The following is a 14362-nucleotide window of genomic DNA, read 5'->3' as shown; positions in this document are numbered from 1 at the left end:
AAGATACCCCAAAGGATACAGTCCTACAGCGGTGGAAAGTCCAGATGTCCCAATACCCATAACAGTATGTGCTTTCAGGATAGCTATAGTTACGCTTTATGTACTTACACACTAGAATGTCATTACACATAAGAATGTTTTCTTTAAATTGATAGAATAATACATTTTGTCATGCTGTCAGCTTACTCACACATAGACACAGCTTAGCTTAGCTTTTACACAGATAAGACTCCTATATAAGAAAAACACACCACATCCCTCCACTTGCTTTCTGTGGACACTCTACTCTGTAGTTGAGTAGCTTCTTTTTCTTTTCTTTCTTTCTTTTTTTTTTTTTTTTTTTTTTTTCTTGAGATAGTCTTGCTCTGTTGCCCAGGCTGGAGTGTGGTGGTACAATCTTGGCTCACTGCAACCTCTGGCTCATGGGTTCAAGCAATTCTCTGCCTCAGCCCCCTGAGTAACTGGGGTTACAGGAGCCCACCACAATGCCCCCACTAATTTTTTGTATTTTTATAGAGACGGGGTTTCACCATATTGTCCAGGCTGGTCTCGAACTCCTGACCTCAACTGATCCACCCATCTCGGCCTTCTAAAGTGCTGGGATTACAGGTGTGAGCCACTGTGCCGGGCCTGATTGATTTATTTTTAGAGGCGGGATCTCTCTCTGTTGCCCAGGCTAGAGTGCAGGGGCCTGATCATAGCTCATGGTAGCCTTGAACTCTTGAGCTCGAGCAATCCTCCCACCTCAGCCTCTTAAGCAGCTGTGAGTACACGTGCAACCACCGGAACCAGCTGCTGCTTGGTATTTCTATATATTATTTGTAGGGTTGGTGGGACTTACTTCCACTCAAAGGGGTGAATAAATTTGCCTAATCACATGGCTAATCAATGGTGCACCCAGGTCTGCCAGACTGTATGATAAACCAGGAATTATTCCCATTAAAAGATATCTAGCCATGTCAAGGTGGACAAAATTATCTTCAAAATTACCACCAGGCCAGGTCTGATCTAAGCTCCCAGTTTTGTTCTCTTCTTTGGGTAAGAGCTGATTCCATAAAGGGAACTGACAGGTTTTAGGTGGAGATATTGGCCTTCCATCCCCTCTGCAGCAACTCAGCTTCCGCTGCAGAGATCACTAAGATGCTGAGATCATCCGTCTCCCTGGGCACCCCTGGCCCAAGGGCCTGCAGTCATCTGTGGGAGAAGCGGCTGGAAGAAAGCACATCTATGGAGACAGCCAGTATCTCTTCCTTTGTAGCTTTTGTATTTTGGTCTTTGCTCTGTATTCTGGAGCCCTCAAACATACCAAGTCCCTTTTCCATTTGGCACCCCCAGGAACATCAGAAGGTGGTTTCTTGTCTCTCATTTTACTCCTAAAGTTTATTCCTCAGAGCCTACGAACACCGAGTCCCTAAACCAAATATCGGCAGAGAGAAGGACCTGCCCCCTTTTGCTTTATCCTTCTCCCCTCATCCCTACCCATCATCTGCCCCCTGGATAAACAGCACAATGGTACTATCAGTGGCTTCATGATAGACATAGCTTTGGATGAATTTTTTGAAATAAATTAGTGAACTGTCCCCCAAGTGGTACATAATACTGTGCTGGTGTCTCTGCACAGAGACCCCCGTGGCTAATGTGGTGGTCCTGGCCGTTCCTCTGAGACACGGGACTATGCGCAGAGGCCGCAGTTCTGTGCAAATGCTCAGCGCCAGGTAAATACAAGACTGGATCTCTAAACTGGGGATTAGTAGCTTCTGTGGGTTGAGCATTGCTCAAGTGTCCCTTGCCAGGCAGTATCTTCTATTCATTCTGTAAGCAAAAGGCTCCTGTGGTCTTGTGTGTCCTTTAAGGACTTTTGGATATGAGACTAAAATCTCGTCCCCACAGCCGTTGCCAGGCACTGTAACAAGGGCAGTGAATATATCATCTCATTACATTATTTCTTCAATTTTCACTGCTGTCCTGAGGTGGTAATATGAACTCCATCGTATCGATGAGGAAATCAAGGCACGGAAAGGTTAAGTAATTTGTCCAAAGCAGGAATAGAAAAACATCAGAGCTGAGGTTCAAAGCCAGGTCTGACTCCAGGGTCCACACTTTACTTGTACTCCATGTTGCCTCTGATCCTAAAGGCATCCTTTGTGCCAGGAATTGTGTGCTTCACCCTGGACTACAACGTCAACCTCCCGAGGTCAGGAGCATCACAGCCATGTTGAGAATTCTACTCCGTGCATGTGCGGACGATACTCTCTGAAGGAAATATACATAGAAATATGCTTTGGGGGCAGCCTGGGGTGGGGGGAAAATGAGGGAGAGAGGTTACGAGATTTTGAAGGCTTATTCTATAAAATACAGCTTTGTTTTCCTTCGACTTCAATGGATTGAGCCAAGATCCGGCATCTTTACTGATACTCAAAAGCTTTAATTAGGCTCGCCTCAGGAATCATGGCTCTGGGAAGCTTCCACAGGCTGATAAAGGAATTCCTGCGCCCTTGTGATTGTGCTCTTCTACCTTTCACTTCCTGACAGTCTGGATTGACTTCAGAATCACATATATGCTTCAGTGTTTTTTTAATTGGGAGGCAATTTCATCCAGCTTTTTTTGAGACTGCCACTGCAGCTTCCAAAAATGCATGCTGAGCCCCCAGTTGCCAGAACTGTAGTGTCACCCAGAGGGACATGACGATGAGGTTGCAGGAGAGCTCGCTGGGAAGGTTCATGGGCCTTCGGGTGCCTTCCCTCCACCCACCACATCCTTGTCAGCCCTCCAATCCTTCAAACCATCTCCTAGACAAGTTTGCAGAGCTTAACTCAAATGTGCCCTGGAGATTTCAAAATTAGAGAGATGACACTGTTTGGGGATTCTTCTGTGAGTCTTGTGAAAACTTAATGGAGTGGTGATTCCGTTCCAGGTCCACTGTGGAGTTTGCTCAACTCCGCGTTCTCAGCAAGTATCTCAGTGACGACTTAGGAGATCAGAACATGCTGATAATTATTTAAATTATTGATGGATTTTTTTCTCCTAAGGTTCTTTGAGTATTTTTATACTAGAACTATGCTTCAGTCTAGGGAATTAACGTTGTGATAAAATATTATGTGTAAAATTCACTCATTTAAAAATGTATTATAGAGGGAAGAAGAAAGGGGAGAGCCAGGAATCAATATTTCCTAAAGATATGGACAGATCAGAGACAGTGTTAGGAGCTCTTCATATACTATCTTGTTTAAGCCTCGTAGTACCACTGAAGGGCGGGTGCTATTATCCCCACTTTACAGATTAGAAAATAGAGGCTTACAGAGATTATGTGACTTTCTACCATTTTTCAGCATGTAAGTGTCAGTGCTGGAATTCAAATATAGGTTTGTCTCACTCTAAAATATTTATTATTTTTTAATATTTTATTGAGAAAGGAGTCTCATTCTGTTGCCCAGGCTGGAGTGCCGTGGCACAATCTTGGGTCACAGCAACCTCTGCCTCCCAGGTTCTAGTGATCCTCCTGCCTCAGCCTCCTGAGTAGCTGGGACTACAGGTGCATGCCACCACACCTAGCTAATATTTTGTATTTTTAGTAGAGATGGGGTTTCACCGTGTTACCAGGATGGTCTCGATCTTCTGACCTTGTGATCCACCCACCTCAGCCTCCCAAAGTGCTGGAATTACAGGTGTGAGCCACAGTGTCCGGTCTATTTATTTATTTAGAGATGGAGTCTCACTCCGTCTCGCCCAGGCTGGGGTGCAGTGGTGGGATCTCGGCTCACTGCAGCCTCTGTCTCCCGGGTTCAAGTGATTCTCCTGTCTCAGCCTCCCGAGTAGCTGGGAGGACAGGCGTGTGCCACAATACCCTGCTAATTTTGTATTTTTAGTACAGACAAGGTTTCACTATGTTGGCCAGGCTGGTCTCCAACTCCTGACCTTAGGTGATCCACCTGCCTCAGTCTCTCAAAGTGCTGGGATTACAGGTGTGAGCCACCGTGCTCGACCTAAAACACTTAATTCATCAAAAGTACATTTTAAAAAAATCCCTAGTTTCAGGTATTTATTTTTTTAATTTTAATTTTTAAGCCCTCCCCTCCTTTTAAAAAAAATTTCCCACAAAAGAACATTTAGATACAGGTACAAGTCACTGCTGAATGGACATACAACATCTCACTTTAAGTAAATTCCACATGTAAAATGTCCGGATTTGAGTCCCTCAGTCCTGTTGTGCCTAAAACCTGAACCATCCCTGGGTTCCCTGATGATTAAGCCAAAAGTTCCCATTTTTTATTAAATGGGTTTGAGGTTGTTTTTAATCACTTGCAGCTGATTTCGTATTACTCTCCATAAGTTGGTGCAAGTGAGAAAAATCAAAATAATCACATTTTGGGTCACTGAGAGTGACAACAGGAATGAAATAATATTTTCTTTTTTCTTTTTTTTTTTTTTTTTTGAGACAGAGGAGTCTTGCTCTGTTGCCCAGGCTGGAGTGCAGTGGTGTGATCTCGGCTCACTGTGAGCTCCGCCTCCCGGGTTCATGCCATTCTCCTGCCTCAGCCTCCCAAGTAGCTGGGACTACAGGTGCCCGCCACCACGCCCGGCTGACTTTTTGTATTTTTAGTAGAGACGGGGTTTCACCGTGTTAGCCAGGATGGTCTTGATCTCCTGACCTTGTGATCTGCCCACCTCGGTCTCCCAAAGTGCTGGGATTACAGGCGTGAGCCACCACACCTAGCCAATAGTCTCATATTCCAGCACCACCGGAAGGCCAGAAGGATCAATCTCTCCCTCTCTTTCTTGAGACGGAGTCTTGCCCTGCCGCCCAAGCTGGAGTGCAGTGGTGCAGTCTTGGCTCACTGCAACCTCTGCCTCCCGGGCTCAAGCGATTCTCCTGCCTCAGCCTCCCTAGTAGCTGGGATTACAGGCATGTGTCACCGCACCCAGCTAATTTTTGTATTTTTAGTAGAGACGGGGTTTCACCATGTTGCCCAGGCTGGTCTTGAACTCCTGGCCTCAGGTGATCCACCTGCCTTGACCTCCCAAAGTGCTGGGATTACAACAGTGAGCCACGGTACCCGGCCTATTTAGTTTTTTTTTTTTTTTTGAGAAGGAGTCCCACCCTGTCACCCAGGCTGGAGTGCAGTGGCATCTCAGCTCACTGCAACCTCCGCCTTCCAGATTCAAGCAATTCTCCCTGCCTCAGCCTCCCAAGTAGCTGGGATTACAGACACCCATCACCATGTCCAGCTAGTTTTTTTGGTATTTTTTAGTAAGGACAGGTTTTCACCATGTTGGCCAAGCTGGTCTTGAACTCCTGACCTCACATGATCCATCTGCCTCACCCTCCAAAGTGGCTGGGATTACCGCGTAAGCCACTGCGCCCAGCCAGATACACATCTTTAAAATATTCCAATACTCTCTTCTAATGTGATATTGAAAATGGAAAAAGAAAAATATGTTCACACTGAGCCTGGGAGTTAGTGACTCCCCACATGGCCAGTGGCAGTGTCTGCCGGGGCCGGTGGCAGGGGGTGAGAGGACTGGGGGCCCTGGATGCCAGACCCGGCTCCATCCCTGTAATGTCTGTATTTCTGAGTCTTAGGGTCCAAGTTTCCTCATTTGTAAACTGCAGATGATAAAAGCTGCCCTCCCTATTGATGATGTTGCCAAGAGAAATGAATCAAGTGCTTTACAAAGTTAAAAGGGTCTACTTTTTACTCACTGAATTTGAAAAAAATTGATACAGATTTTGTATTTCTATATTCCATGAACATTTTTTTTCTGCTTCGAGACTGCCGTTTCGTCTGTACAATGTAATTACTGCACTGCTGTTTTTGGATTTATGTACCTTCTTATAGATCATTTTAACTGCCTGTGATGGTACTAGTTAAAAGGTTACCATGGACTCATATATATCATGGAAAATTAGAATAATTTGATATATTAATAATTACACCATTATAGAATGATTTCAGCACCTGGGTCTCTTACCTTAATAATAATAGCTGGTATTAATTGGGTATTATCTATGTGCCAGGTACTTTGCACATTTTATCTCTTCTACACTTCATCCAATGAAGTAGTTGCTATTATTAGCCCCATCTTACAGATGAGAAAACTGAGGTTTGAAGAGTTCAAGTTAAATTGTACAAAGTGGGACATTTGGAAGATGGCAGGGATGGGATAATTGGCTGGGCACTGAGAGTTTCAGCGCTGTCTGCCTCCCTATCACTCATGTCAGGCTGGCTTGTGGTGCTGTGCGCAGGGGGATGACACTGCTCGTTCCAGTGCCAGGACACACCTTTGATGAGCCATTCTCATCCCTGCCTATACAATGAGGCAAAGGGACCAGAAAATTTCTGTAAAACATTTATGGAAAGGTGTCCTCTATGTCTTCTAGTATATAACTCAGGCCATGAAACAGGTATTTGAGTGATGAGCCTCCCTGTCTTCACCATCCTGCTTCCTGATCTCCATTTCCCCCCATTCACCAGCAGTGGTTCCCAAGGCCTTGCTTCCTCCCCAGGGCATACCGTGGAGCACAGCTGGACTACCACTGCCTGGGTGACCCCCACCCAAGGAGCCTCACAGCCCTGACACCTACCAATATAAGCCGCTCCATCTGTCACCATGTACTTGTTGCGATTTAACCTAGGAAAGGTGTGATTCTTTTGTTCTTTTGTAGCACAAGCATTCTCTCTTTCCAGATCAAAAAATTTCTGTAAGACAAAAACAGGTAAATAAGAGGAACATTTCTGGTCTTGTCCAAGAGCACAAAAGAATGTATTATCCAAATATCAACAATAGACCTCATGATGGGTTATTAAAGCCATAATCTTATTACCTCACATAGATGAAGCTATTTTTGTTCTCAAATCTAAATAGGCAACAAGAGAAAATTAGCATGCTCAACGAGGTATATAATTAACACTTTTAAGCTACAAAATGAACACAAAATTCCTTTTCTTTTTTCAGCAGGATAAGGGCCGGAAGGTTGTTTAATTCGCATTGTCTTATTCATCAGGGTGCGCTGGCATTTGAAGCATGCCTCAGGGTGCTTTCTGTCAAGCATGGCAATGAACTGAATGAGTATTCTTACATGTTGCATACATTACGTCAATGACTAGCTGATTAAACTAGGGATTTGCAAAGGTCAAAAGAGACTTTACCATAGGAACAAATACTTTTCCATCTGAACACCTAAGTCTAGGAGCTCTTTTGATAGGCAACTGAAAAAAAAAAATCACAATTTCAAACCGTGAATTCTGAATTTCAACTTTTATTGACTCAGAAGGCAACCTTCCAGTTCACCCATGGCCAGGAATGGGGCAGCTAAAAGAAGGGGTATGACTGCAGGAACGGCCAGGCTATGCCTTAGGGGTCTGCGGAATTTGCTAAATTCTCAGACAAGGCTTAAACTGTGGCTAAACTCATGGAACTCCATGACTCAGCTCACTGGAAGACATAGTCAAAGGTGAAAATATCAGTTATCCCCTATATGGGAAAATGGTGAGTATTTTCAGAACTGCCTGGAACCTTTTGGAATGTCCACAGCTATAGAATCATGTGTATTTAAAGGAAAGAAGAGGCAGGGAGGAAAATGGCATGATACCTAGAAAAGGAGATGTCATTTGCAGTTTTAAAACCGTAAGTGTTCACATTTGGCTTGAGGAAATAATGAGAGTTGGACTCCCCTCCCCTAGCGTGGTAGAACGGTGACAAGCTCGATGATCGCTAAGATCCCTTCTAGCCACAGAAGTTCTATTTTGAGTTTTTGTAAAACCCTCGAGGCCCACGGTGCAGAGATCAAAATCTACCTAAAAACTGTCTATTCCACAACGCAGGTAAGCATGTAATCTGTGTGGCTCTCAGGGCCACATCCCCACGGTTATAGACAGCGATACCTGGGTCACCCAGTGTCCTCAGTTCCTGTCTTCTGCAAAATCTGCATTGGTTTCTGGACTCTTCAAAGTGACCTAATAAGCTATGAATGTTCTTAAGTCACAGTTTTATGTTTATGAGGTCACACAAATACTGAGCGCATCACCACCAATAACAGCCAGAAGTTACCTCGCTTGGACATTCTATCACCACACATGGCCACACGTGTGACTGTTTCCTTTTGGGAAAGATATTATTGTAGAATCAAGATGGATTTCAAAAAGAATAAAATATACATCTTGAGTTAAGTCAAGGATAGAGTCACAGCTTGAGGCTTCAGTAGAAACCCATTTGCTCTAGAAAGTCAAAGATGGCCCTTAAGAGGGGAAACAGCTTTCTCTGGAAGACTAAAACGACAGCAGAAATCAGGTTTTATTTACTGGTATTATTCGACACCTAATACACTGTGGGTGACAGCAAAGACATTTCAAAATTGATTTATTAGTTTGTTAAAAAAAAAAAAACTCTAAAAAAATCAGCTGACTAGGACAATTTTGTGCTTCGCAGTCTTTTCTCTTTCCATGAGCCCCTCATGGAGACAAATCCACATCAGGGCTGGAGGTGGTTGGAGGTGGGGGTGCCCACTCCTTTAAGGACAGAGATTCCCTACCTAGTTCCCAGGCCATGTGCTTTATCAGCACTACCAGGCTCCTGAAGACACGCTCTATGCAATATTCCAATCCCCACTTTTCTTGGAAGAGTTTATCACCCATCTGTGTTCTAGACATTAGGGCCATAAGCTTCTTGCTCATCTAGGCTTGTATTGATGCTTAGAAGTGTATGTCCTCTGTTTTATACAATGGCTATGTGTGAACTATTAATGTTTGGTTTATTCAAGAAAAGTGACCATCTGTGTTCAAAAATATCAAAAAGAGGAAGCTGATTAAGTACTATAAAAGTTGCAATGATGGATTCTACTTTCCTTGTAATTTTTGGTAATTCTTAGAGCAGCTGACACTTCACGCCCTGGAAGTTTCAACTGCAGGTGCCCTAGTGGCAGGTGTGCTGTGGGGCGGGGGGGGGGTCAAGAAACAGCGGGTGGGCATGGACCCGTGACTTGGCAAGAGGAGAATTTGGAAAAGGAGATTGGAGCAAATGCACCATATGGTATACCGAAAGCTCCAGACTGTCCTCTCTGCTCCTGCTAGACCTCGCGAATAACAGGGGCTCCTCTGAGTGCGGCTGTACTGACCTCCAGAGTGCACGACTTCACTGGGCAGCCTCTTCACCCGTGGTCACCCTTCCCCAGCACACGCCTGCAGAAAATGGCTAACCACACCTTGGACTCAGGCACTGTCCTGGGTTCTGCCCTGTCCCCTCACTGGCTTGCAGAATCTTTCTTATCACTCTGCCTTTATTAGCTCCCTTCTTTGACTTCATATGTCATGCATGCACTCATTCAACATGTGTGTTTTGAAAACTCCACCAAGCGTCATGTGAGTCATTGGTGAACAAGACACCTGTTCTTTTTCTCACTTCCTTTTTCCTGGAGCTCCATATGCCACTGTAATTATCTGGAAAAAGCTGTTTCTGAGCTGAATCAATCCCAAGAGTTCTCTTGTCTGTGAAAAGGTATTGAATACAATTAGACTCCATTCTCCTGTGTCTCTGACTCCCTGGGACTGCACCTGCTTCTCCTCTGATCCTGGGTACCTGATTCCAAACCCAGGTTGGCGCCCTGATCCAACTCCTGGTTATTTCATTTATTTGAAAATCTGGCCTGGAAAACAGATATGTGGTAGTAATCACAGTCAAGTTTTTATTTCTAATACTTATACTGATTTGTGACTACACAGATGTGTGCATGATTTCCTCAGTTTACAAAAACCAGTTAAATAGAGATCAGAATTTCCATTATCCATCAAAGTTACCAGACTATTAGGGAAATGAAGATGAAAACACAGGAGAGAAGCATTATTTTTGGAAATTTACAGTAAATTCTACATTTTTATGAATTTAAGTTAATAATTTCATGAAAAATAAAATTTAAAATATCTTACTGGCATGAATGAGTTACAAACATCTGACCTTTTTTTGATCCTCAGGGATATAATTTGGATGTGTAGCTTCTTGTATCTTTGGGCAGATGCAGTAGATGATGTTTTGTTTTTGCTTTGAGACAGAGTCTTGCTCTGTCCCCAGGCTGAAGTGCAGTGGCAATCATAGGTCACTGCAGCCTTGAACTCCTAAGCTAAAGTGATCCCCTGGCCTCTACCTGCTGAGTCCTGAGTCCCTAGGACTACAGATGTGCACCACCACACCTGGCTAGTTTTTTTTTTTTTCATTTTTTTTCCTTTTATGTAGAAATAGGGTGTTGCCATGTTGTCCAGGCTGGTCTTGAACTCTTGGCCTCAAGGGATCCACTTGTCTTGGCCTCCCAAAGTGTTGGGATTACAAGCGTGAGCCACTGCACCTTGGTGTATATGACGTTTCTGAATATAGATAAGAAAGATTAAAAAGGGCTTTGTGACTGCAATGATCTCTTCTACATGCTGGGGCCTTGGAGACATGTTTAAGAGTTCAGGTTCTGGAGTTCAAAAGACTTAGGTTTGAGTCTTGCCCCATTACTCATGAGTGTCCTGGAGAGAGGTTATCTAATGTAAGCTTCAGTTCCCATGTCTATAAAATAGGGAAAGTACCTGTTTCACAGGGTATTGTAAATATTATTTCTCTTAAATGTTTTTGTAGAGATGGGGTCTCCCTACGTTGCCCAGGCAGGTCTTGAACTTGTGGCCTCAAGTGAACCTCCTGCCTTGGACTCCCAAAGCACTGAGATTACAGGCATAAGCCACATGTCTGCCTGTCTGGTTGTGGATATTACATAATCTATATAAGGCATTTAACTCAGTGCCTGGATAACGGTATATACTAATGAATATTCATGAATATAACACATTTCTTCACTTATTTAAAAAGTATTAAGTACTTACTAAGTTCAGGCAATGTGAAGTGCGTGTTGCTATAACAGCAACACAACAAAAACTTAATAAATGATGTAGCACTGGTTTACTCATTGGGCAGCGGGCAGCAAGTAAATTGGTATTGTAGGATGGAAAGATGAAATCTCATGTTATATAGTGACAAACTATTTGGTAAAACCATAACCGGCATTTGTTTGGAAGGCATACCAAGTACCACCGAACCTTTGGCTAATAGGGCTTTGGCTGTAGGGACTGGGGAAATGAATTGTTTGTACTGTGTGTGGTTATTTGTGGGTTTTTTTTTTTTTTTTTTTTTTTGAGACAGGGTCTTGCTCTGTCTGGAATGCAGTGGCGCAATCTCGGCTCACTGCAACCTCTGCCTCCCGGGTTCCAGGTAATGCTTGTGCCTCAGCCTCCCAAGTAGCTGGGATTTCAGGCGTGCACCACCACGCCCAGCTAATTTTTGTATTTTTACTAGAGATGGGGTTTCACCATGTTGTCCAGGCTGGTCTTGAACTCCTGACCTCAAGTGATCCACCTGCCTTGGCCTCCCAAAGGGCTGGGATTATAGGCGTGAGCCACTGTGCCTGGCCTGTCAGTTGTGCTTTTAAAAAGCTTATGAGAGGAGATAAATAGGCTCAGGGAAGGAATGGCTAGTTTACAAGTGGAAATGATAGAGAGCAGATAGATCAGAAATTTGGTATTTCACAGGGTTAGAAAGCTGATTGTACCTAGAACTCAATAGAAAATAAGTATGAAAAATCTTTTAAGTGGCCAGTGAAGACTGAGCCCTGTAGAAAAGATGAAATAATTGGTGTAATTTTAATAGGGGTAATCTTCCTACCTGTGTCTGATGGTCTTGAATGAACCCTATCATTAGAGAGAGAGAGAAGTCTATGAAGTAGAAAGCATAATTCATCAAGTTAGGGAATTATGTACAACAAGAAACTTTGGACATGGCTATGGATACATGGAAATAACTAGAAGCAAGTACATCAGAACCTGCTACATTTCTGAGAAACTTGCATTGCCCAAGAAACCAACCAGCTCATGCTAGGACCACAAACTCCTTTAACTGTTCATGCCTTAAAACAACCTTGGGGCTGGGCGCGGTGGCTCACGCCTGTAATCCCAGCACTTTGGGAGGCTGAGACGGGCGGATCACGAGGTCAGGAGATGGAGACCATCCTGGCTAACACGGTGAAACCCCGTCTCTACTAAAAAATGCAAAAAAACTAGCCGGGCGAGGTGGCGGGCGCCTGTGGTCCCAGCTACTCTGGAGGTTGAGGCAGGAGAATGGCGTGAACCCGGGAGGCGGAGCTTGCAGTGAGCTGAGATCCAGCCACGGCACTCCAGCCTGGGCGACAGAGCGAGACTCCGTCTCAAAAAAAAAAAAAAACAAAAAAACAAAAAACAACCTTGGGTCCTGGGTCTGAACCAGCAGGCCTATGAGGACTTCACAATACCTTCCCAGAAGAGCTTTATAATTGCTGTGGACCAGGGACCGCCATGGGCCTCCGAACCTTCCCTTTCTAATGGCGGTTTTCCTTGTGCTTATCCTGTTTCTGTACTCAGGAAGGGAGATAGCCTTAACCTGATTTTGGGTATTTTTTGGTGAGTGGTGGGGAATTCTTACTGTTCTGTTTTAGTTTTTACATTGACAAACTATGATGTACCGCTTTCAGGCTCGATGTCCAGAAATGCACATCACTGGAAGACTGTGCAGTGACTGCGTGAAACTTTGCGTTTTCTCCCCTGTGGGAGGTGGGAATGAGGGTTCTCTAAGAGGGAAGAGGAGTGAAATGGATCCTGTGTACCAGGAACTTCAGATCATGATGATTCACAAACCTGTTCCTTTGTCACCCTGGAAACACAGTTGGCTTTCTGAACAGGGTCATAAGCCTCCCTGGCTATTAGGCATGGCCATGTGAAAGCTATCCAGGCAGTGGAATGAAGGCTAAAGGGACGTTCCCTACCTCCAGGCCTAATCCAAAAGTGCCTCTCACACAGCCCTCCAGTTCTGCTCTTCTCCTGTCTGGCCTTGGGATATTCAGGGTCAGGGCGATCATGGAAGCCATGTGTCAAAGTTAACTGCACAGCCCTTGATACCCTGGGTCCCTAAATCAAGGGATGCAGCTTGGTTACCTAGAAGAGAGCCTGCCACAGGCCAGATTCTCAGTGCGTGTTTGTTGAATGACTGCAATGGGGTTGAGGAAAGCTGAGACCTATAGGATTAGTGGTTATGAAGTGGGTAAACATGGAGAAGAAGAGTGTTGTAGGCAGAGGGAATAGCTCGCACCAAGTCTGGAGCGGAGGAAGAGGGCGATGAGGATTGGAGTAGAGTCAAAGACGTGCTAGAGAATTAACACATTTCAGATCTATTCCCAATTCCCAATCTTACCTCCCTCAAGGTCTCCAGAGGTGGATTAGTATGTGGCCCGAGGGACCCGCAGCAAGCATGGGGACCCAGACTAGGAGGCTTTGGGCTGGGGGAGTCTGTGCTGGTGCACGCACCAGTGCTCTGTTGGTCACAGTCTTACAAGTAAGAACAGTAGGTGAATGGGGTAGTTCAAGCAAAATAGAGAGGGCCAGGCGCGGTGGCTCATGTCGGTAGTCCCAGCACTTTGGAAGGCCAAGGTGGGCAGATTGCTTGAGCCCAGGAGTTCAACACCAGCCTGGGCAACATGGTGAAGCCCCATCTCTACCAAAAATGCAAAATTAGCTAAGCCCAGGGATCAAGGCTGCAGTGAGCCGGGATTGTGCTACTGCACTCCAGCCTGGGTGAAGAGCAAAACACTGTCTCAAGAAAAAAAAAAAAGAAAAGAAAAAAGAAAATGGAAAGGATGCAACAGAAAGGGAGAAGAGGGCTGGACAGAGAAGGTATCAGGAAACATGAGCTCTACTCTCCTTTTTTTGTATGTGATTGTTTTGAAAAAATTAACGTGTTTTTTGAAGATTGTCATCCTGGTTCTCACTGTAAGTTTACACGTAGGTGTATGCTTGCAGCTTTCACACACATGCAGAGGGCATTCACTTTTTATTTAGTAACACAGTCAACACAATACTTACGACTTTCAAACTGCAGTTGGCTATTTCGGTGCAAATCGCTTTAAGAGATGAAATAAAGTTAAACGTAAGGGGATCAGTTTCCTTCCAGAAGCTTATAAGGAGTCGAACTCTAACGCTTCGTAAAACTAATGCTTCTCTTATTTTTGCATCCAAGTCTGGCCAGTAAGTCCTGCAGAAATCATATCCAAATAGTAAAAATAAATTAAGTTAGTTTGGGGAAAGAAGTTTACTAGACAGCACAGAACATTGATATTACTCTGATCATTACTTTATCCTGTAATATATAAACAACCTCATCGGAGAGGTTGAAAAACATACAAGCCTCTTAGCTTAGGCACCAGGAAATGATGATTTGCTGGGACCTGCCCCTGCCTAAAAGGAGGTTTCCTGCCACCAGGTCCTTGGGCTGTGTGGGCTGGGGTGAGGACAGGCTGACTGCCACCACAGGCCA

At 44.5% G+C, this 14362-nt stretch overlaps 1 protein-coding gene across 6 annotated transcripts in view; it reads right to left on the bottom strand.

Moving 5' to 3' along the window:
* LOC105474663 (phospholipase D family member 5) overlaps positions 1-14362 on the bottom strand; it is a 418259-nt gene that overhangs the window by 8604 nt on the left and 395293 nt on the right. For all 6 annotated transcript variants that reach the window (XM_071073552.1, XM_011729479.3, XM_011729478.3 and 3 more), the window contains 2 exons: positions 13912-14080; positions 6585-6699 (listed from right to left, as the gene is read on the bottom strand). In XM_071073552.1, coding sequence (XP_070929653.1) covers positions 6585-6699; positions 13912-14080 — 284 coding nt within the window. The remainder of the gene's footprint in view (positions 1-6584; positions 6700-13911; positions 14081-14362) is intronic.

This window comes from Macaca nemestrina, chromosome 1, assembly GCF_043159975.1.
Source record: "Macaca nemestrina isolate mMacNem1 chromosome 1, mMacNem.hap1, whole genome shotgun sequence".
NCBI classification, from domain to species: Eukaryota; Metazoa; Chordata; class Mammalia; order Primates; family Cercopithecidae; genus Macaca; species Macaca nemestrina.
Note: the sequence above shows the minus strand (reverse complement) of the source record. Positions and strands in the feature narration are given on the sequence as shown.